This window comes from Loxodonta africana, chromosome 1 (genome assembly GCF_030014295.1).
Source record: "Loxodonta africana isolate mLoxAfr1 chromosome 1, mLoxAfr1.hap2, whole genome shotgun sequence".
Classification (NCBI taxonomy): Eukaryota; Metazoa; Chordata; class Mammalia; order Proboscidea; family Elephantidae; genus Loxodonta; species Loxodonta africana.
Window position 1 is genome coordinate 159,840,736 of NC_087342.1, and position 24,822 is coordinate 159,865,557.

General features: G+C 39.7%; 1 protein-coding gene across 7 annotated transcripts in view; it reads left to right on the forward strand.

The window, feature by feature from the left end:
* KLHL32 (kelch like family member 32) overlaps positions 1-24,822 on the forward strand; it is a 171,632-nt gene that overhangs the window by 107,632 nt on the left and 39,178 nt on the right. For 5 of the 7 annotated variants that reach the window (XM_003404332.4, XM_023543695.2, XM_010602597.3 and 2 more), the window contains one exon: positions 5,574-5,789. The exons of the other annotated variants lie outside the window; for them this stretch is intronic. In XM_003404332.4, the coding sequence (XP_003404380.1) occupies positions 5,574-5,789 (216 nt within the window). The remainder of the gene's footprint in view (positions 1-5,573; positions 5,790-24,822) is intronic. 7 annotated transcript variants of the gene reach the window in all.

The window sequence follows — 24,822 nt, forward strand, 5'->3', positions numbered from 1 at the left end:
CAGGCCATTAAGTCTGGTCTGTGTGTGAATTTGAGTTCTGCTCTGTACTACATAGAATTTTTTAAAATTTTACTTAGTTGTTGTTGAGAATATACACAGCAAAATACCAACTTAACTGTTTCTACATGTACAATTCAGTGACGATGATTATATTCTTGGAGTTGTGCAGCCATTCTCACCCTCCTGTACTGAGTTTTTCCTCCCCCATTAACATAAACTCACTGCCCCATGAAATATCTAACCTTTTGAGTTGCTCTTGTCACTTTGATCCTGTACAGATAGTTCTTAAAAGAGTATAATGCTCAAGGCAGACATTTTTTACTAGCTAAGCTATTGTTTGGTTTTAAGACAACTTCAGGGAATATTTTTAGTTTAAGTTTTCAAGATTATCTCAGGGCAATAGTTTCAGGGGTTTATCCTGCCACTATGGCTCCAGAAAGTCTGGACTCTGTGAGAATTTGAAATTTTGTTCTGCATTTTTTCTCTTTTGGCCAGGATTCTTCTATAGAATCTTTGATCAAAATGTTCAGGAATGGTAGCTGGGCACCATCCAGTTCTTCTGATCTCATGGCAAAGGAGGCAGTTGTTCATGGAGGCAATTAGCCACACATTCCATATCATCCTCCTATTTCTGACTCTCTTTCCTCTGTTGTTCCAACTGAATGAGACCAATTGTCATGCTTTGGATGGCCACTTGTGAGCTCTTAAGACCCCAGGCATTACCCAACGAACTGGGAGGTAGAAAAGAATCACTAACTGGGATGTCCCATGAAACCATGACCCTAAACCTCCAAGCCAAGAAAATAAAATCTCCTGAGGTTTTCGGTTATACGTAAGCAGCCTCAGCAGCTACTTTTATTGTTATTGTTGTTGTAAATATATCTATCACAGAACTTTTGCCAGTTCAACATTTTACAATTATAACTTACTGACCCTAATTACAATAATCAGCTGTGCATGGAGTCAGCCCATGCATAGAATTTTGCGTGTGTTGCTTCCTCAGTTTCCAGCATTCTCCCTGCAATCCCAACCTTATCTCCGTCTCACCCTTTTGCCAAGTAAACCTCCTTTCATCCTTCACCTGTCAGCTCCATTGTGGCTTCTCTGGGAAGCCTTACTAAATTTTCACTCTATGTTAAATCACCTATGATGAACATTCATAACCCTGTATTCTACCTTTTGTGACCTTTACAACAGTTATGATTTTCCATTTATTTGTGAGAATTTTTGATTAATCTCTCTCTCTCTCTCTCTCGTTAGACTATATGCACTCCATGAGGGCTGGAGCTTGCTTATTTTTGCTTGCTGTTATATTTCCTGGGTGCTAATGTGGTCCTGGCATATGATGTGAACGTAAAAGCAGTTGTCATGGCCAAAGCCAAGCCAGGATAGGCAGGATTGTTGCATTGCCAGATGAGAAGTTTGGCGGGGTCTGCTCATGGAAGACCATGCAATATTACTGAGTTTGGATTTACTACTTTAAGCAAACAGGAACTTATTGGTGGGTTTTAAACAGATGATTATTATGGTCAGGTTCTTGTAAAGAGAGAAAATTTGGAGTTTAACACTGAAGGCACGAAAACCCTGATGCTGTCCAGCCAATTCCGTCTCATAGCAACCCCACAGAGTAGAACTGCCCCACAGAGTTTTCAAGGCTATCTTTACGGAAGCAGACTGCCACATCTTTCTCCCGGGGAGTGGCTGGTGGGTTTGAACCACCCACCTTTTAGTTAGCAGCTGTGCACTTAACCACCGTACCACCAGGGCTCCTTTACCGAAGACAGGAAGGCAGGAAGAATAATTTAAGATACTGTTGGAGGAAGCCTGGGCAGGAAATGATAAAGGACAGAACAAGAGATGTTAAGGAGGAAGAGTAGTCAGGACAGGGCTTGGTGACTGACTGACTGATGTGAGAAAGCTTCTGGGTTCCTGGTGTGAGAGGCTGGATGTGGCCATTCTTTCAGAGAGGATCAGAAGAGGAGATACGGGTTTTCATAAAATAAGTTCAGTTTGGACATGTTGAGCTGTGGGACTCATGATGGCTGTGGGACATTCAAGAGAAGATGTTTTCGTACCAGCAGTTGGGGATATGAATCTGGGATTTAGAAGAGAAGTTTGAGCTAGTAAGATAAATGTGGGAAGCATTAACATATAATCAAGTTATAACCCAGTTCTATCATTTTGACTTTGTTGGTACTCCCTTTCCCTGACTTAAAGATTAGATTATTTAAGATTTGGGTCTGTAAATATACCACATTCTTCATTTTGACTGCCTTTCATCAGTGATAAATCATGGTTATGAATGTCAAATAACAATGATTAATACAGTTTATTGTTCCTTGCCCCCCAAATCTACTCCATACTTTCCATATACCAGGCTGTTATGATAAGTGCTTTATGTACATTATCTCCAAGACAGCCCTATGAGCTGCTTGATGTCTCCATTTTGTAAATGGGGAACAGTGGAAGTTCTGTGATTTGCCCACGCTTGTAGCCAGTGGTAAGTGTCGGAGTTGGATTTGAACCAAGTCTGCTTGACTCCTCATCCCTGCTCTTCTCCACCAAAAGAAGAGCTGCCTCTGAATGCCTGTGGCTGCCATTGGCTTGTTCTGTTCCTGACGCAATTATTTTTCTCATCCCCTGACAAGTATAGAAAGCTATATACAAAAACATTAATAGTGGTTATCTCAAAACTAATTTGCACTATAAACTTTCACCTAAAACAAAAAAATTGAAAAAAAAAATGATTATCTCTGCATGGTGGAATTATGAGTGATTTTTATCTTCGTTTCCGTGCTTTGTATTTCCTGAATTTTCTGAAATGAGCCATTATTACTTTTATAACCAGAAACATAATGGCACTAGTTCCAAAACAAAGTTTTCTTTTTTCAATCCACAGTATTGTAGGTGGGCATTTCAGTGCAGTTTCACCATTGCTTTCCCCGTCCCTTCATCACATTAACAAAAATCCTTAAAGGAGCATTATTGGTGATAACTTTACTTACATGTGGTCTTAGCCAAAAGGCTGAGAAGCAATGATTTTGCTTTAAGCTCAGAGTGCTGTTCTTCCAGTGAGAGGAGTGTGCATCATGGCATGATGACCTTGGTGAAGGCCCAAACCAACCAACTGCTGTCAAGTTGGTTCTGACTCAGTGAGCCCCATAGGGTTTCCAAATCTCTATGGAGGCATACTGCCACATCCTCCTCCCACGGAGCCAATGGTGGTTTCGAACCACCAAACTTTTGGTTAGCAGTCGATCACTTTAACCACTGTGCCACCAGGGCTCCTTTGTGTGAAGGCAGTTTTCTTTTTTCCCTCAACTCTCACTTTCTACAGTTTAAGTACTCAAGTGCTAATCAGGCATGGCAAGGGGACAGAAACCTCTGACATATCTATAAGGCATTTGGATTTGGAGAAATTATGTTTTCAAGCAGAAGAGAGATGAAATGAAAAGGCAAGGATGGAGAGCAAAATTTGACTGATGTCTCTCCCTTATATGTCAGTTTAGTTCCCCTTTGTTGCTCAGTTGACCATTGAGTCTTACTCATTCAGCCTTCTCAGCTATCCACTATAAACTTGAAATGCTTTGTTAGATTGGGCTTGGGGGTTATGTAAAATGATATCCTCACAAAACAAAAATATTTCAGGACTATGAAAGAAAGCATTAAATAATTACCTTCAAAAGAAACTGTCACACAGCATAAAAGAAGCACATTTTTTTAAACGCTCCATTAAATTAATTCTCTGGCTGAATTGGACTGATATTAAGTTGTAGGCTTCTAATGGGAAGACACCGAGTTTTTGTTAATTTTTCAACATCTAGCATACCTCTGTTACCATCAAGTCAGTTCCAACTCCTAGCAACCCTATGAGGCGCTCCTTGGAAACTCTATGGGGCAGTTCTCCTCTGTCCTATAGGGTTGCTAGGAGTTGGAATTGACTTGACGGCAGTGGGTTTGGTTTGGGTTTTTTTTTTAGCATATCTCCATGTAAAGATCTAAAGATACCTAATAAATAATTGTTGATTGCCACTACAGAATCCAGTCCCAACCTCATAGTTGTGTGCACTTTTTTGGTGAGAGAACAAGTAGGAAAAACTCCTTCTGTGCTCACTGCCAGTCCACGTTTTACTTAGCGCAGCTTCGTTGTTAGAGCTTCAGGGCATGCTCACCTCTCTGTGAGGTGCCTTTGGGCACTGCATGCTAGGATCATGAGCTACCCCATTGGGTATGAGTCTGGGGTACTTCAAGGTCATTGACACCACTGTCAGGATACTGTAGAGTAATTTAGTATGGTGTTAGAATAATATCTAGGGTTCTGGAGCAGTTATTATTGCTTCAGAGATGCCCCTGCCAGAAACAACTTACACATCCAAAAAAGGTGCTCCTAAAGTTCTCTAGGAAGACCCCACCTTCAAGGGTAAAGTGTTATTTTCCTCCCAGAGTAGAATTTACCAACCCTACAAAGACAGATTTAGAGAACACATTTAAATATTTTTTTGAAATTATTGGCTACTGGAGTCAAAATCTTCAGGATTCCTTTGATAAAATCCGCTGAATGCAAAGCCAGGATATTTTGATTGACTGTGAGTGGGCCCTTAGATAGTTGAGTTATAATGGATTTTAGTGGTCATCTGTTGTAAACTTCATTGTAAAGATAAGCATGTACTCCTCTTCAATCATGTTAGCAAATAGAGCTATTAAGAGCCAGAATCTCATGGCTGATTCCTGAAGTCATCTAGCTTGACTCCTGTTAGGAATATAATTAAAGTGTCATCTCTCACCAAAAGAAAGGGGATCTAAAGTAGAAATGTAATCAAGTAGCCATGAAGATGCTCCAGCAGTTACTCTGAGAGCTGTTTTTACAACTTTTTTATTTTACATTCAAAAAAAAATTTTTTTTTAGAACAGCACTGTCCAATACAATTATAATGGAAACCACATATGTAATTTCAAATTTTCTAGTAGCCACATTAAAAAAACAATTAAAAAGAAGTAGCTGAAGTTGATTATAATTTCTTTAGCCCAATATATCCAGAATTGAATCATTTCAACATGTTATCAATATAAAAATTGTCAGTGAGATATTTTACATTCTTTTTTCCTTACTAAGTCTTTGTGCTTGGTGTATATTTCACACTCCCAGCCCATCTCAGTTGAGACTAGCCACAATTTAAGTGACCAGTAGCCACATGTGTCTAGCCACTACCATATTGCACTGTTGCACAGATTTAGAACATATTCATTTGAACTTCCAAATATTATTGAAGCAAATGTTTTAAAATAGAGTATTTTTAGATTTCTTAATACTTTAACTAGAAAAGGGGAAATGTTTATTGAAAATGTTGACATCCTACATATTCTAACTTACTGGAAAATGTTGCTCAAATATTAATAACTCTAAGTTAGAAATGAGGGGAAACTAGGGCACAGTCCACATCCATTCCACTTAAAGTAGGTAAGTTTTCTGTGGACAGATGCAAACTTAGGTAAGTCAATCTGAATTTCTTGTCTGCTCTTTCTTGGATTGATTTCTAAGAGATCTTTTTTCGTTTTTATTTTTTGGCACCCAGGAATTAAATAGCTTTAATTACTTGGATCTGTACAGACTTGCTGACCTCTTTAACCTCACTTTGTTGGAGAAGGCCGTGATCGATTTCTTAGTGAAGCATCTCTCTGAACTCCTGAAGAGTCGCCCTGAAGACGTTCTAACGCTTCCTTATTGTCTGCTTCAGGAGGTCCTCAAGAGCGACCGCCTCACTTCCCTGAGCGAAGAGCAGATCTGGCAGGTAAGGGCAGTCTGCATAGGTCCTCTTTTGGCCTTGAGGTGGCATGAAATGACTAAAAGTTAAAGGGTTGAGGAGCGGTGGAAACTGTTTTACCTGTTTTGGTCCTTGTCCTGGCTCAAGGTTTAGAAATTATGCTCCATTGATAAGCAAGGAGTTGGAAACGCAAGTTTTTGTGGCTTAGAGGCCTCAACGGACTCCGCTTAACTCAGGGAATCACATCTCCAAAACTCTGCGGCCTCCTGAAGCCCTAGAATGATTACATCAAGAAGAGTCAAAGGGTTTTTTCCCTGATAAAAATTGTTTTTTAAAATAGATATAAGAAGAATGGTTTGCATATTTAAGACCAGTGGACTCAGAATAAATTCTGGGTTTTCCTATGAACAATTCAGAATATTTCTTTATAGCCGCTGAGAGCAGTTAGGTCTTCTAATGAAATGAAGCTCTTCTTGCATTGCAGTGGGAAAAAAAAATCTTCCTCCTTACTCATTTTGCATTCATTTTGCAAGCCCTGCCTATTTGCCACACATAGAATTCTTTTTGCATATTCTTTGACCAGGGGACAGGAGGATGTTTTGTGTTTTGAAGTAGATCATTCAATTTAAATCCTTTTCTGCAAGCTCATCCCCAGTGACTCTCCTTGAACAATCCACATGGTGTCTTTGGGAAACAGTCAGAGTCCATCTATCTGCTCCTTCTTACACTGATTCTCTGAAGCACTAGCTGGCCATCTTATTACTTCTGCAGCTCTATGCCTTCAAGATTTTATGATCATTTGAAAAATATACTATATACTAAATACAAGGAGAAGTAACAAGTCTTCTATTAGCCAATGAGGTAGTGAATTCCTGGTATCATATCAAATGGCATTGGGAGAGTACTTTAATGTCAGCCAAAATGGAGTCATGGGTAGCTGATAATTTTCCAGTATCTGACTCCACTGACTCATGATTATTGTCCTGATGCCAGTCTCTTATGTCTTTCTCTTCTGTCTTACTTTAATCAACAACTTCCCTCTTTATTATTGCTTCCACCAGTGATGATAATAAGAGTTGCAGTGTACTGAGGGTCTTCTGGGGCCCAGGTTCTTTACAAACAACAGGCCTGAAGGATGGCTATTATCACCCCCATCTTCTAGGTGATCAAAGTGAGGCTTCAGTGCCTCACTCAGCGTGACAGAGGGAGCCAGGCTTCAAATCCAGGTCTTAGTGACTCCTGTCCTCATTTTTCCACATTGTCTTGACAAAGAAAACAAAAGGGCGGGGGAGGGGGAGGAGGAGAAACAAAACTAAGCTGAATTTTTGCTGCTTCTTAGGTATTTTTTTATAATGTTTGTTCAGGCAAAGGTTGAAAGGGTTGGTGAACATGAGTGTTTAGCATTTCAGTTGTTTCTACTCTCTCCTGTAAACAGCAATCATCAGAATTGACTCTGGTCAATTCAAAGGGAGAAGTAGCCAAATTTTCCTTTGCTTCCCAAAGGGAAGAAGACTTGGAGTGAATTCTGCATTTAATTATTTCTAACTGAATTGAGATCTGAAGCCAACCATCCTTTTGGCTTCTAGCTCTCTTTGTGGCACAGTTCAAGGCGCTGCCTGAGATCCACATGGTAATGCGCAGATTTCTAAGTGTCAGAAAAATTCCATACTGTCCACTTAAGAGTTATCATAATTGCCTCTCTAAAGGCTACAGATATTGTAATGTAGAATTTTAAAAACTGGCTTTTGCTGGAGGCAGTATATATATTTTTAATACGTGGTCCTCAAAAAAGAATTAGAAGACTCACAGAAATTTTATCTATCCATTTAGGCATTCAGCAAGCAATAAGAAACTGTTTTTGCTTTATCTTAGTAAATAAATAATTCCCTCATATTTAACCCAATAGAGAGAAATCAAATCAGACCAGCTATATTGCCTAGAGTATAGTTAAGTTCATAATTTTTGCTAAGGTTATGCTACTAATGCAATATACCATGGAAGAATCTAATATTCAGCCCAGGGTGAAAATTGGGTATGCCAGAGGATTAGTGTCAGGGTGCTTTATAGAAGTGAAACTTGATGGACAGGCTGGAGACAGATCTACAGAATCTCATTAAATTGCTGAATTGTTCATTACGGAGCGTTCTCACTGTAATAAAGTGCTCATTGACTTTGACAAATCCCCATCCCATGTCTTAAAGAAGAACAGCGAAGCAAGGGGTGTTGGAGAAGAGGAAGGAAATTGGCACAAAGTAGGACAGGTAATAGAAGAGCTGACGGAGTGGTGGTACTGTGTGATTAACATGTACAACCAGTAACCTAAGTGTGAGCCCAGTAAACACACACATACACGTGTGTACATGTGGCTGGCCCAGTATCTACTGTTAATGAAACCTGGGACAGTCCCTCTTTTTTTTTCTTTGTGAAAGATCTAATTTTCATTAGTCACCAGACTTCACGAGGTCTAGCTCTGAAGATGTGTCATACGAACCTTCAGATTATCCTTACTGAATAAATTCTTTTTTTTTTTTTTTTTTTAATATTTCCTTCTATTCCTTATGCTGTCCCTTTCTTTGATAAAATGTGCTGCTGGCCATAACCATTCTGTGGATCCGTGAACCTGTGAAATCCCCAAAGATTACACCTTGTATCTGTTCATTTTTTCCACCTGACCTTTTGCAACTTTATCTTAAAAGTTAAAGTCTCCTCTCTCACAGAGGGCTCCTTGGTCCCTCCTGGACAATTTTTCCTGTCCCCTCCACAGGCCGGAACTACGAGGTCCGTTGGTCATCGTCGTCGTATATTCAGAGGTAACACAGGCACTTGCAGCGCATACACATGTTAAATGTATAAAGACATAGAAGTTCTCTCAAGAAATAGTCTTTTTCTTTAATTCAATTCAGTTCAAAAATTGGGTCTTATGTTTCAAGGCCAGGGATTTCTCAGGTTCCAGGTGAAAAACAGCAAAGAGGTTATAGGGTTCAGAGAAGGGGAGACTAAAAATGAGCAAGAAGAGGAAGCCTGGGGCATGAGGTCGCTTGAATTCGTGACCTGGCAAATCTCCACCAATTTTATTTTGCTTTGGGTTATAGCTCTAACTTAGGACTTTGTTTCAATAGGGTCCTGTTAAATTTCTCCTGTTAGAGTCAACATATAGTTTCAGAATCCTGAGCTGGGTTTCTGTCATAAAATGTATAGTGAAATAATGAAACAATTTCCTACCACTACCATGCATTTACCATGCATTGGGTCTGTTTTCCTTTTCACGGGAAGCACTTAATACACAGCTCTATTTTCTTCCAGTATAGTACAGTCTCTGCCTCTTCTACTTCAGATTCTCTTTCACCAGAATGGGAGAAGGTTCTTTCCATGACAGTACAGTTTATGGGAAAACCCTGAACTTAATGTAAACTCTCTTAGATGTGCAAGGAAGGGAGAAGGTGTGTCTGTCTATCCACCAGTATTTACTGAGAACTACTAAATGCCCAGAACAAACCATGCTGGCATGTAAGGCCAAGTACAGGTTTTCTAACTCCATTTCCCTCTCCCAGGCCTCACACCGAATGTGAGGGATCCTTAAGTGTTAAACCTTTAATCCAGCACTCTGAATTATTATTTCATCACAAAAGTAGGAAAAACAAGAAAAATATTTAAAAAGCAGTAAAGATTGTTTGTAGAAGTAAAAATGAATATTTCTTGAGCACCAGTTATCTGTTATAGGCACAGTGTTGGAAGCTGGATTGTGGGGTAAAAAGCTTTACAAAAATGTACAATTATTGGATTAGACCAGTTTAGTTAAGTCTCATGTCTGAATGTGGAGCAGTTATATTTTTCCTTTAGTTATTAACTTACTAACTTGTTTCCTGCTTTTAGTAGCGGTGACGTATCTCAGAGGCTCATATTATTATTTTAGAAAGACAGTACATAGGTCAATGCTTTTCTTCCTTTATTAACCTTGGGGTTGAGGGCACCTCTTGTATTTTGAGCCTAACTCTACCTGGACTTAAGACCAGATATTTCGGTGGTACGGTGATTGACGTCTGACTAGATCAGACCTTAGCAGAGAGCATCTCTTTCTTTATCCTACTTATGTTTCATTCTAGTTTGCCAGAGAGGGACTGTGTGCTGTGGTTTGGGGTGGGGGAAGATCGTGTTTACATTTGTTTTCGATTATATGTTCCCAGAGGCAAAGGCTGTTCCTGTAGTGTTTGCACTGTACACTGCCATGTTGTCTTCTTGCTCTCTATAAATAATAAATAAAAATAATAATATAGAGCTTTCATATTAAAATGTGTTGAGTGGATAATAAGGAATCCTGCTATTCCTGTATAAGGCTAGATTTATTCTAGGAAAAGTGTTACACAAAATGAGTTTGGACTTTTAAAGGCTGCGTTTTTCCTTGACAGATTTTTGCTAGGAATTTTCTTCCATAAGTCATACTGTTAATACCACATTCAGTCTACATCTCTAGAGACATAAGTTGAACATTGTTTAGAGTAGTCAAAGACCTCAAATTTAGTGGCTTTTTGACAAGTCCCTCCTGGACTTTTATCTACAACACAAAACCACCGACATTATAGTTTGATTTAATCATTTTCCTTCAAAAAAGTCCCAGAAGGTAAACCTAAATAAAAAGCTACTACCTATAGTTGGAAATCCGAGGATACTAGGCATGTACTGATTTATCATCTTTTATCTCTTAAATGATAAATTAACCCATATACACCTCTGGCCAGAAAGAAGCAAGGGCTTCAAACGGTACTACATGTCAAACGATAATGTCATAATACTTCATATTTGAGTATCTCATCAGTTTTCAGAATGCTTCTGCATTTAACATGGCTTTGCTCTCCTTATGGTACAAGTGGGGAAACTGAAGTAACAAGCTAGAAATCAAACCCAAATTTTCCAATTCTTAGGCTATTTTGACTTTGGACTCCAACTTCTAAATTTGTAATAGAAGCTCAAAAGTACTTGAGAGTGATTGACACAGAGGTACATCAAATTACTTGCATGACTTTAAAAATAGTAGAGACTAACCATTCCAGTTCCTTGGCACAATGCCTACCTACTGAAGTGAGGCTGACCAACCTGTCTGCCTCCCAGTCTGTGTTATGGTGCTACTTCTAACTCCATGCTCCATGGCGTGTGCCTCATTCATTCATTCCAAATAGTTATTGAGTACCTACTCTGCCTGAACATATCCTATTGAGTACTGTCTTAGATATCTAGTGCTGCTATAATAGAAATACCACAAATGAGTGTCTTTAACAAACGAATTTATTTTCTCATGGTTTTGGAGGCTAGAAGTCCAAATTCAGAGCACAGGCTCAAGGGGAAAGCTTTCTCTCTCTCTAATAGTTCTGGGGGAAAGGTCCTTGACTCCTTTCAGCTTTTGATTCTTGCTTCTTTGGAGATCTCATGTAATGTGGCATCTATCTCCCCCATCTCTGCTTGCTTGATCTGCTCTTCCAGATCTCAAAAGAGATTGATTTAAGACATACCCCATACTAATACTGCCACATTCACATAACAAAGAAAACCCATCCCCAAATGCGGTTATAACCACAGGTATACAGGTTAGGACTTACAACACATATTTTGGGGGGCACAATTCAATCCATAACAAGTACTGTTATTGCCTGTTTTAATGGAGGCTGGCAGTTGGTAGTGAAAAAGACCAACACAGCTCTGCTTTCATGGATCTTACAGTTTCCCTTATTTATATTTCACAGGATTCTAGAGTTTGATATGGAGCTTTCTGCTTGCTACTCTTTCCCACCATGCTGGTTCCTTCTCAGTGGGGACTGACCTGTGCCAAATAGTTTAATGATTTGTTTGCTAATTTTGGGCATGTTGAGATGATATGGGTACACTGGAAAATGAAGTGCCATTTGTTTGAATGTTTCAACATCACCCAGTGTAGCCTCTGCCTCTTCTTTATTGCTTTGTTCTGTGTTAACTCTTGTTCATTGTAGGTCCTCTCTAACCAGCTCTGCAAACCTTTGCCAACCCATGTGGGCATCAGGCCCTGGAAGAGTACAATCCAAGCCTGAAAGATATCAGACCCTGGGTGATTATTTAAAAAAAAAAAATTGCCATCAGTAATGCTTGATTTTTAACACTTGGACCTTGGTAGCTAGAAATGGAATAAAATTGGCTCGAGAATTCTTATCCCCAAACAAGATTTGTAACCTTTCATCATAGTCCCACCCTTTCTCATTTCATACGTGCATGTCATTACTGTTTTTGTTTTGTTCTGTTTTCAGATAGACACTTTCTGGGCATCTTTATGGTATCTTGTTTTTTGTTTGTTTGTTTACTTATTGTTAGCTACTGTTGAGTCCACCCCCAACTCACGGCAACCCCATGTACAATGGGATCAGACCATTATGATCCATGGGATTTTGAGAAGTAGATTGCCAAGCCTTTCTTCCTAGTCTAAGTCTGGAAGCTCTGCTGAAACCTGTTTAGCATCATAGCAGCATGCAAACCACCACTGACAGATGGGTGGTGGCTGTGCATGAGGCGCATTGGCCTGGAATCATGGAATGTGAGAATCTACCACTGAACCACCAATATCCCCATCATTTTTACTTACCTTTCTGTAGATTAATCAAGCATGTACCACCTTTTGATTTTCTTCCTAAAACTTCTTGCCATTCCTCCCAACTATATTCTGTTTTTTCTACCAATTTGATGAGAACATCTTCATTTTCTTCTCATTAGATGCTAGTGAAAAGAATAAACAGCGGCTCCTTTGCATCCCAAACAGCGCTGTGCCTGGAGGATGTTCTAGTCACTGAGTCCCCCCGCCCTCCCCCGACCCCAGCTGGGTACTGAGCAGCATGGCTCTTTCAGGCCTTGTAGCTCGAAGCTGCCAGAGTGTATATTTAGCCATTCTTTCTGATATAAAAAAAAAGAGTGTATATTTAGCCATTCTTTCTGATATACATGCTGCTAATTCCTCTGTGGGGATTCATCCCCGAGTAGCTCGACTAGTGGCTTTGCTGTTGTTTGTCTGGGCTGTGTGCCTCTGCGAAATGCAAGGCACATTCATTTCAGAGGGACTTTGCTCCAGCTAATCCTCAGCACTAGAGCTGTGCATTGTCGGGTAGCTGTGAGGGGCAGTGATTATCAGAAATTACAGGAGACCCAACTTGTACTCATGTGCTGCTGTTCCCATGACTTAACTTTTTTTTTGGGTGGGGGAATGAGCACGGCAGAACAACAAGGTGATTTATGTGATATGGCATATTTATGTTCTCTACTAATTTTCATTGTAATTCATGTTGTTTACCCGCTGAAATTTTTGTTGTTGCTGCTGTAAGGAGGAAAGAAATGACTGGAGAATATTACTTATGCATTGGTGGCCTGCAGTAATATTGTTGCTACCTGAGTTATCAGGGATTTAAAAACAAAACCCAGGTATAAGCTGTATATGAGGTAGAAACCCAGAGGTGACACACAGGGGTCCATCAATAATAATAACGACAGTAGAAATACTTTATATTCCTGGAGAGCTTTATATTTTTAAAGTTTTTTATCCACATTATTTTATTTGAGCCCTTCATCAGCCTTGTTAAGGTTGAGAAGGCAAGTATTATCCACATTTTAACTAGTGCAGAAACTGAAGCTCACAGTCAGTGACTGACTCACTTCACAGGTCTCAGTATAAGTCTCACTGTTTCTCCTGAAATGCACCGGTTTCTAAGAAAACAGCACCTCAAAGCACCTTACGCATCTTCTCAGAAGTCAAAGAGGTTTTTATACATTACTCTGTAATCAGTCAGCCAGCAGTGTAGATTCCTAATAAATTACCAGTTTTCATCTTCATCTGCTGTGCGGCTTTGTATAAAGTTGCAAAAATGATTCCAGTAGTAGTACAGGGAAGTGTCTTTGGAGGTGTGGGTCTTTCTCAGAGCCTGGAAGATTGGGCTCTAGATGATCTGGTGAGGAAGAAGGGAGAAAGTGTTCTGGCGGAGGTGGGGAATGGCCTTTCATTCCCTCAAGGTACGAGATGAAGTATAAAACAGTAAAAGAAGGCCAATGAGGGAGGATCACTTTTAAACCAGGCTCAGGAAATTTAAATCAGTGTGAAAGAGAACCTGGAGCACCATTATTTCTGCTGCAGCTACATGGCCTGTGGTGGAGGGAGGGGGTCTACTAGCCGTTGTCTTTATCTGGGATTAGAGACTGGATGGGTGCCATGGATATAATCAGTCATTACTCCTTCATTTTATGCCCAATGTATTGAGTGCGTTTAGAAAATTATGCAGCGGAAAGGGAAAGCTGGGTGATGACCTAGGTATGGGGTTTAAGAGAAAGGGAGAAAGATACTAAGTTTTTGGAATTGATTTTTTTAAGTGTTAGTCTCTTTTCAGAGCCCTGGTGACACAGTGGTGAAGTGCTATGGCTGTTAACCAAAAGGTCAGCAGTTCGAATCCACCAGGCGCTCCTTGGAAACCCTGTGGGCAGTTCTACTCTATCCTATAGGGTCGCTATGAGTTGGAATCGACTTGAGGGCAACAGGCTTGAGGGTTTTGTTTGTTTGTTTGCTTTGATTTTTTTCAGTAGAATTAAACTGTGGTCCCATATCCTGCATGAACAGGTTATTTCTATGGGAATCTTTATCAGGCCAGCTGAGTGCCAGTGGGCCATGTCAGACCGTAAACAACTCCTATTCCATGCATTCTAATGAAGAGGATCTAAACTTAGCTGTGCAGTGGCCCAAAGGCTCTGGACTTACTTACATTCAAAAGAGATGTCTGGAGAAGCTTTGGCATTCATTGCTGAATACTAACATTGTTACACCCTGCTTCTCCCCATTCTGTGCCCAAGACTTTGTGTTGTTGATTCCAACTCATAGCCACTCTATAAGATAGAGTAGGACTGCCCCATAGGGTTTTAGCTACAAATAAAAATAAAGAAGTTTTAACACCTCTACAAACCTGGAGGAGAACAGTAGCCATTCTCAGATAATCATCAGGGGCAGCATTCATGGATAAAGATAATTCTTAGACTTCTCTTGTGCCCACCGTATAGAATAGTGCATTTTCTATGGCGAGGTTTTACTCCTTAGTCTAAGTGCCTCCTTTTTGCTACTTGCAGGGTGGCACATTGAAGGAATGCAAACAGATTTTGATATTTTGGTAGAAAAGAATTAACCAGGAAGGTAAACCCTTTTTTTGGGGGGGGGGGGGTGGAATCCTCGATAAGGTTTAAAGACAAATATCAAAGATTTTTTTTACGTTTTTCCCCTTTGTTTATAGGAAGTATGACAGGTCATTTTTTGGTAAGTGGTACAGGTATAACTGATGCTTCTAGAACATAGGCTAAAAAGAGCTTTGCAAACTGGAGCATACATTTCTGTGTGTGTGTGTGTTCTTGTTGATTACAAATGCCCACACACAACCTCCTCTGGCCACACAAGGAAATCAGGTAATTAAAGGAGTGATAGATGGTATGCTAAAGTTTAAACGTTTTAGGAGGACCTATCTTATTAACATTTTAAAACAAGTGAGTGTAATATCATTAATTTTGATTAATTCATTTGCTCTTAATATAGCTTTTAATTTGTAATTCTATGTGAATTACAATGTAATTTGGCATTAATTATACTAAATTGAGTATAAGTCAGCCAATCACAATGGGAAATTACTCACAGCTGAAAGTAAAACTAAACTCTCCCTCCAGAAAGGAAGACGCTAAGTTAAGAGACAAATGCACCTTAGACACCCCTTCTGTTTGGCTGCGAGAATGCCTGGGCCTGCTCAGATTCCTTCTTCTGCCCATTGCTGGGAACATGCAGTCTTTGGAGGGAAGCCCTTATATAAATCCAACAAAGAGCAAATGATAGACAAAGGGGTTGGTTTATCCGGTTTGCCAGGTCGTCTGAAGAGTCTTTTTGCTCTTCGCAACTCATGTAAGGTTTAGACAATGGAAAGAGGCTGTGTAATGCTTTAGAATTATTAATTCCACGTCCCTTGGATTCTGGGGGTTAGAACAGGCAAATACCCAAACTGGCCTGTTTTTTTCATCTTTACGCTCTGTGAAACAGCTTAGAAATCCTGTTTTCAACTCCTTGTGAAGTCAGTGTCCTGAAGCCACTCCTATTTGACCTAGACACAAACTGCCTTCTAGGCAGAAGGAAGCCATGCCTTCAAAAGCCAACACCATGCTGGGAAAAGAACTCTATCCTTAGGAGATGACAAGCGTGTGTCATTGATAAAGCTCAGTGGAGGTGCCTGTGGGCACACAAGAAGTAATGTGACTTGCTGGAGAACAGGGGCACCTGAGAAAGTGGCAGGAGAGCAAGAGTGGATTTGGAAAATATTCGAGTTTGAACCATTTGCCAGATACCTTCTTTTGAAAATTGTCTCCTAAAAAACAAACCAAACAATAACTTTGAGATGTTACAGAAAGTCATGACTGATGTAGCAATATTCTACTTAAAGTTTATCTTGCATGTAGGTAGAACTATGTGCATTTTGTACATTCTGGTACATTCATGGTGAGCAACTGACCAATAAAATAAGGGCTGGCTGTCAAGGAATAAATTTTTCTGAATATTGCATAGAAAATTCAAGACTTTCAAAATAACTCTTCTTTTTACTTTGTTAATTATGTACCCCAGTCTCATCATTCCAATATATAATCTAGCAAATAAAACGACCCATTTTATGTAAAAAATTTTGAGTAAAGGGTTTAAAAACTATAAATCCCAAGCCAGCAGCCACCTTTTCTTTTCCTCTCTTATACATGCAGGATTCATACCACATACACGTTTGTAGATGGACACACACACACACACACGCACACACACACACAGATTAATCTTTGCTGCCAAAAGGCTTTTCTTTGTTTTGCAGTACCAACCTCAATCATAATACCCTGCAGAGAGTCACGATTGGCTAGTGATCTCAAATTAAAGAAGAAAATAAATGTTAGAAGCTTATTGTTGCCACTCTAAATTGTATATTCTACTCATCAATAATTTTTTAAAGGATGCTAATGTCTTTAATTTGTTAAGAAGAGCTGTTATATAACTGCGGCATTATATTGTTCCAATTTTCTCAAAATCCCTTTTATGCCAAATTTAACCTGACCTATCAGAATTTTTTCTTCCTTTTCCCCAGATCTCCCTTCTGATATCAGCATAGAGTTGGTGGGCTCCAGTCACTTTCTTACCCAGTATAGCTTCAAGTTCTTAACCAAAAACACCCCCATTTGACCCATCCGCTCTGACAGATGAACTCTAGTGAGCTCTTAATGTGGCATTTTTAGAGAACAATAAGGATTTGGGGCAAAGGAACTAATACTGAAGTAAACAGAGCAGTGGGGTTGAGAGAAAACATTTACAGGGTATATCTGCTCTCGGTTTTATCTTCTCTCATCATTTAGAATGTGAGCTAGAATAAATGGGCCTGCTAATCAAACAGCACTGAAAGGTTAGGTCATTGGAAGCCTTTTTAGTCATTTTGTGCTTTTCAAGAGTGAATTTGTTAGAATTATGCTGAATACCCACTTAAAGCCTCAGCTGATAACCCTACCTGTGTTTTATAACTCTGCACTGTCAGAACTCATAATAAGTCAAACATTCTTTCACTGGTGCTCATAAGGGAGGAAAAAAACCCCACAAATTTAAGAGTAATTTCAGATTGTAAATGAAAAGGAGAGGCACGACTGTTCATTTGCACCAATCATGCCTTCCTTTCATCTGCTCTGATTAGGCCTGGTGCCGTTTCATCAGACTCCTCCATCACTGAGCTGTCACTCCAGCCGTCTGTTGATTGAAAACAATCAAGGCTCTGATGGCACAATTATTCTGACCCTTTAACTAGAGGCTGCTGCGATAATGAAAGGTTGATTATGATAGTTTGTGCCTCTTTCAGTTTGCCAAGAAGGTTAATTTGGGCATCAGACGGATGTTTAATGGGCGCTTGCTGGCTACACTGAGGTAAATGAGAACGTGCGGTCTTGGATATTGCACGGATATAGTTTGGCTGTCAATCATTGTCATTTGGAGTTTGTGCCTCACACTCTGGAAATCACATTTTATTTTTTCCTTGGGATTTAATTTATTCTGTGCCCCGAGGAAGTTCTTTCACTCGGTGACCTTCACAGCAGTTTTCTCTGCCTTTTTTTTTTCCTTTTCTTTTTCAAATGGAGCTCAAAGGCACAAGACATCTAGAAGAGCATTTTTTCTTTCATTTTCACTTAAAAATGGAAACTTTAAAAATCCGTCCTTATCACTGCCTTCCAATAGAGCAAATGTTTCTGTTCTGATTGTGCAGTGTGGAAGTATAAACGACCGAGATATTTTGGCTCACATGGTCGTCTACACTGTTTCTTACAGTAACCACCAAACGTAGTAAATTCAAAATGCAGGCAACTGTGGAACTGAAAGTTCCATTCTTCTTGTATTTCTCTTACTAGCCTGTCTTAACAACAGTTTGCTGAATACCTGTGTCCAAGCACAGCACTTTACTCCTTTCCCCTTCCTCTTAGGAAGCATGGCAGGGGATGAGGCTGGGAGACAGATATCTGTATGTAGATGTACAACAGTTATTAAAAGTTTCAAATTTCAATTTGTATAAATCCAGTGCCTAATCTTGTAGCTGTTTTAGGCATAGGGTAAAAAAAGATGCAAACAACTAATTTTGCTGGTGTTTACAATGTGTAGCTCTTGATAATCCTTTTTTATGCATACCTTTTAAAAAAAGGCTAGGAGTAAAACCTTTATTTCTATCTCCAGACTGTGTGTAGTGGTCTCGTATGTTAGGCACCTGAGAGCTAGCATCATTTTGCTTTTTTGAGTTGTCTTCAGATTTTTTTCCCCCAGTGAGCATTCAGCAGTATGTTTCTACCGAAGCCTTGGACATTTATCTCACATCAGTTGTAAAACAATTAAGTCTACAGATGCTAGACACATCCTAGTGACTGTAATTTTACTTCAAGTGTTCTATTTTCACATTACTTATTTCTTGCTTTTTTAAGCTATTCTTATTTGTTTTTCCCCATCCAGTGTTTGAATAAGAAAGAGTCATTAGGCGATAATTTAGTCTCACCTGAAGAGGCTCCAAAAATAGATTAAGTCATTGAACCCAGTTAGCGTTTTAATGTGGTTCTTAAATTAAGCAACAGTTCTGTTTAAAATGTTTCTTTGAAAACAAAGGAGAAAAGGATTGTCGATGTATATGTCCTAACTGGATTCATCACAGTAGACCTCAAATGATTATTTTGTTTAGCTCTATGGACAAGAGAGATAAAATAATCCTCAGGGATGCTTCATAAAATTTTTGACTAGGTTGTGCCTTCCTTTTGTTTAATCAGTGGGAGTGAAAGGTGATTAGAAATGTGTCTATCAAGTCAATCAATAGTTCCTTGGTATTTGGAAAAGTAGTGTGAGGTTTAATTTTAATATTAACTTGTGGCATCTATAACAATGAGTGATTTTGTTTTATAAATTCACTATGTTTGCAAATTCATGAGACTCAAGCAAAGGCTATTTCTTCTTAAAGAATATATAACTCATTATTTCAATTTGGTTTTGTTTCCAGCCTGACTGGGTTCTCATCCTCTCCCAATCCTTGTTCTATTTGTATCTAACCCTTTAAAATGGTGAACTTTTCCTGTATCCTTACAAGCCTCCACCACACGCCCCACCCACCAAGCTCTCTGTCCACTGAAACTGTGTCTCCTCAGCAGTAACGTACCCTCAGAAAGCCTCGAGAGAGTCTCACACTTCGTCTACAGCCTCCCTTTCCCTCCAAGGCCTGTGTCGGCAATTTTTCTCCCAGGATAGTCAATGGGCCCAGTTTCTATTTCCTCTTGAATCTTTCCATCTCCACCTTTCATGCCCTGCTCTTTAGACACATTATTCCTCCTAACCTTAAAAAGAGTGTCTCAGATCTGCGGCTTCCCCAGATGGCAGTCTCGTTCTCCTATTTTCTCTCATTTGGCAAGTACTTGTGGATAGTCTCCGAAGTGCAGCTACTGGGGCTAAAACAAGATTCTTTCACTCTTATGGATTAGCCTTTGGAACAGCTGCTACCTCCTACTCAATCCTTGACCCTTTGAAGTCCGCTCTTCCCTCACAAGTCTTCCGAGACTGCCAAGTCACTGGTTCTCTCCTACAGAACCTGACTGTCCATATATTGGGCTTTCTAGGCTACCTTCCCCACCAAACTTAAGCCCTGTCTCCCTCTCTCTGCCACTTACGGCCTCACATCCTTGCTTTCTGTTTTGAGACTCATCTATTATTTACTTGTTTTTAGCGGTCCTTTCAAGCCCCAACCCCTGGCTGGACATTGGCCTAAACCTCCTTAGATATTTCTATTTGGGTAAAAAATCTATGACAGCTGTGCTGCAGTGCGTGTCTACTTTGACAAAGATATTACTCTGTGTACTGTACTCAAAGGTGTCCCAGTTATTTATGCTGTGTGTGAAATGCTATTGTGATGAATGTGATATGTGATGAAAAGAAGTTAGAGAATGCAGTGTGAAATGCTATTGAACTATCAGTGACTGGACTGAACGTCACACACAGAAGGTGGTCAGTAGATGGCATCACTTTTGTGGATGTCCCCTGAAACTCACTGACAACCTAGGCCCTGACACCCCTCTCTCTGCCCCACCAGCTGGTATGGCTTCTGCTCCAGGCTCCATCCCCTGGATGATAGAGTCTGGCCACCTACAATGTCTACTCATGTCATTCACTATGCACTACCCACTGCACTATAACCCTCAATATCTAACATGACTTTTGAAGGTTTTTTTTATTTGAAGGCTGCTGACATCACACCCTTAAATGCAGCTTAGGAACTCTCCTGGACTTCTCAGTTCATCATAGTGCTCCTTGTTAGAAGGATTTGAATATCTCTGTGTCAGTGACAGGGAGCCCTGGTAGTACAGTGGCTAAAACACTTGGCTGCTAAACAAAAGGTTTTCTGTTTGAACCCACCAGCCACTCCGCGAAAGATGTGCCCGTCTGCTTCTATGAAGATTTATAGCCTTGGCAACCCTGTGGAGCAGTTCTCCTCTGCCTGACAGGGTCACTATGAGTTGGAATTGACTCCATGACAATGAGTTTGGGTTGGTTTCAGTGACCTGGGGCAGCAGCTTGAGCATGTGAGATCATTTGGTCATAATATTTAGGGTTTAATTTCAGGTCGAGGGTATGTTTGCCAGAGAACCTGCTGCTGGCTCATTATTGTTGAATCAATTCGTAAAGAAATATTCAAAGGCTTGATGCTCTCAGGATGCTCCAGGGCATATTTACAAATTAAACAGTTTTTTTTTTCAAACCATAAAATCTATAAATGTACCAACAATATTTAAAAGACCCATGAGGGAAATGGCAACATAAGAAAGATGGTTCTTATGTGTGTTTGAAAATCTCTCTACAAAAATCTCTCTCCAGATTTGCAGAGCTTTTTTTCCCTAATTCCAAATTGCATGAATATATTTCACAAGAATACATCAAGATACTCGAGGTCAAGTGTAAGCCTTGAGTTTTATGGTATTAATAGAGTTTGAAAGTGACTGGCAAGAATGTGTGTATATGTATGTACTGATTAGAATTTTCTTTCTTACAAAGTAAGTTCCTGGTACACAATAAGGAATTGAGAAATGAATTTAAAAAAAAAAAAAACTAAAAGATTAATGGTTACATCACTTGACCACACACCAAAACCCATTGCCATCGAGTCAATTCCAACTCATAGCAACACTTGCCCACAGGAAAACAAAATAAGAAGAAAAGTAATCAACTCAGGTAATCAACCATTATTTTAGTTTTCTCAAGCCAGATAGCTAGAATGTGTGTGTGTGTGTGTGTGTGTGTGTGTGTGTGTCCTCTTGCCACTAAATTAACTAAATTTAGATTTGGGGAGACTCATGTGGACATAAATTCAAGTATTTTTAATAGGAAACCCAAGCCAAGTAAAGAAAATGAGTATATGCTAAATGTAATGCAGAGACAACTGGGTTTAAATCTCTTTCTTTTCATTCATTCATTTGTTCGCTCACTCATTCATATGTCTCTGATTTGGGATTAACAAAGCCACTCTTATGATGTTAAATTACTGGATTCATTGGCATAAAATAGGTTCATATATAGGCTAGTTTAAACCCTGGTGGCATAGTGGTTAAGAGCTACAGCTGCTAACCAAGGGTTGACAGTTCAGATCCACCAGGTAGTTCTGCTGTGTCCTGTAGGGTCTCCGTGAGCCGGGATCGACTCAATGGCAGTGGATTTAGTTTTTTTTTTTTTTTTTGGTATAGGCTAGTTTATAACCTGCTGTGCTGTCATATTTTATTATCACTTTCCAATACAAAAAGTATTTAATGCTGTGTAGCAAATATGTATCAACTATAGTAATCTCTCAAAATTTATGTCAATATTGTACAATATTTTGCTATATAAGAATGATCTAAATGTGCCTCTTTTATCTTTAATTTAGAAGGTATTTGAATTGAGGAATGGTGGCACATTGTTATCATATTAATTCTGTATATTGGTGTATATTGGCATTCGACCGTGTGGATCATAATAAACTATGGATAACATTGGGAAGAATGGGAATTCCAGAACACTTAATTGTGCTCATGAGGAACCTTTACATAGATTAAGAGGCAGTTTTTGGACAGAACAAGGGGATACTGATTGGTTTAAAGTCAGCAAAGGTGTGGGTCAGGGTTGTATTCTCTCACCATACCTATTTAATCTGTATGCTGAACAAATAATATGAGAACCTGGACTTTATGAAGAATGGGGCATCAGGATTGGAGGAAGACTCATTAACAACCTGTGTTATGCAGATAACACAACCTTGCTTGCTGAAAGTGAAGAGGACTTGAAGCACTTACTAATGAAGATCAAAGACCACAGCCTTCAGTATGGATTACACCTCAACAAAAAGAAAACAAAAATCCTCACAACTGGACCAATGAGCAACATCATGATAAACGGAGAAAAGATTGAAGTTGTGAGGGATTTCATTTTACTTGGATCCACAATCAACAGCAATGGAAGCAGCAGTCAAGAAATCAAAAGATGCATTGCATTGGGTAAATCAGCAAAGGACCTCTTCAAAGTGTTGAAGAGCAAAGATGTCACCCTGAAGACTAAGGTGCGCCTAACCCAAGTCATGGTATTTTCAATCACATCATATGCACGTGAAAGCTGAACAATGAATAAGGAAGACCGAAGAAGAGTTGACGCCTTTGAATTGTGGTGTTGGTGAAGAATGTTGAATATACCATGAACTGCCAAAAGAACGGAAGAAGTGCGGCCAGAATGCTCCTTAGAGGTACAGATGGCGAGACTGCGTCTTACCTACTTTGGACGTGTTGTCAGGAGGGATCAGTCCCTGGAGAAGGACATCATGGTTGGCAGAGTACAGGGTCAGCGGAAAAGAGGAAGACCCTCAACGAGGTGGATTGACACAGTGGCTGCAACAATGAGCTCAAGCATAACAACGATTGTAAGGATGGCTCAGGACCAGGCAGTGTTTCGTTCTGTTGTGTGTGGGGCCACTATGAGTCGTAACCAACTCGACGGCACCTAACAACAACAACAACCACATATTGGTGTAAATGTCATTGTTTACCAAGCCCTTTCATTATGTTATCTCATTCAACCCCCGTAGACCTCTATGAAGTAGTTGGTATCATCCCTGTTTTGTAGATGGTACAATGGAGTCTCAGTATGTTGTTCCTAAATGTACAAAGACTTTAAGTTGCAGAAACAGGTCTTTTAACATTAAGTCCAACCTTCTTTCCTTGTGTCACATTTACCTCAACCAGCTTGTACCAATTAATGGTAGAAAAAAGCACCAGGATTTCTCTGGCCTCTTCAGCCAAGTTTACCATGATATTGCACCCACATCGCATGCAGTAGCTGGGAAATTATGTGAGATGGTGTGACCCATTAGGGTCACTCTAGTCCCTGTTGCCAGTGGGATACCACACAGTTTTTGTCTGTTGACCAAGTTGGTTTTCTCTCACTTTCCATTGTTGTTCTAACCACTTAAGCTTAGTATTTCACTGACCACATGCAAAGTCCCATTTATATTTAGTGGGACACTTTATGGAAACCCTGGTGGCATAGTGGTTAAGTGCTACGGCTGCAAACCAAAGAGCTGGCAGTTTGAATCCGTCAGGTGCTCCTTGGGAACTGTATGGGGCATTCTACCCTGTACTATAGGATCGCTATGAGTCGGAATCGACTCGATGGCACTGGGTTTGGTTTTTTTTTTTTTTTGGTTGGGACATTGTATATAAATATGCAGACACTAACATTTTATTTAAAACTCTCATGTCATCAACCCAACATCAAGTAATGCTCTGAAACAATCCCAGCCATCAATGGTGAGATAGAAGACTATAGTTTTGTGGCTCAGACCAATAGCAGACTGCATAAGGACAATTATAAGATGCTGTTTCTGAAACTGTTCATGTATTTTGCTCAAGCAAGAGCAGGCCAAGAATGGGTTTCATTTTCCCTTCAGCAACACTGGAGTGGGTGATATCAGCTGTATTGTATTATCCTGTAGGCAATTCTTCCCATCTAAATAGCTTTGTATATACTAGATAACCGGATAGCATATTTAAAGACAATCCAGAGGTAAAATTTATGTGAATAGTTCACTAAATTATTTGCATTTATGCATAAGATCTCATGTTGTTGTTAGGTGCAGTTGAGTCAGTTCAGACTCAAGCGACCTACAGGACAGAGTAGAACTGCCCCATAGGGTTTCCAAGAAGTGGCTGGTGAACTTGAACTGTTGACCTTTTGGTTAGCAGCTGAGCTCTTAACTACTACGCCACCAGCTCATGTAGGGATTTTAAATAAATAGTACCTTGAAAAAAAAAACCTTGAAGCAGTCACAAATTTGAAGTGTGGTTTCCTTGGCTGAGATTATTTTATTTTTATAAGAGATGGTACCTACTAAGTGGGATAATATAATCCGAACAAAGTTGTTCCTGGGGAGAAAAATGCTATGATGCAACCCAAATCTCTTCACATAGGCTTGTGTGCACATGTACCTTTACT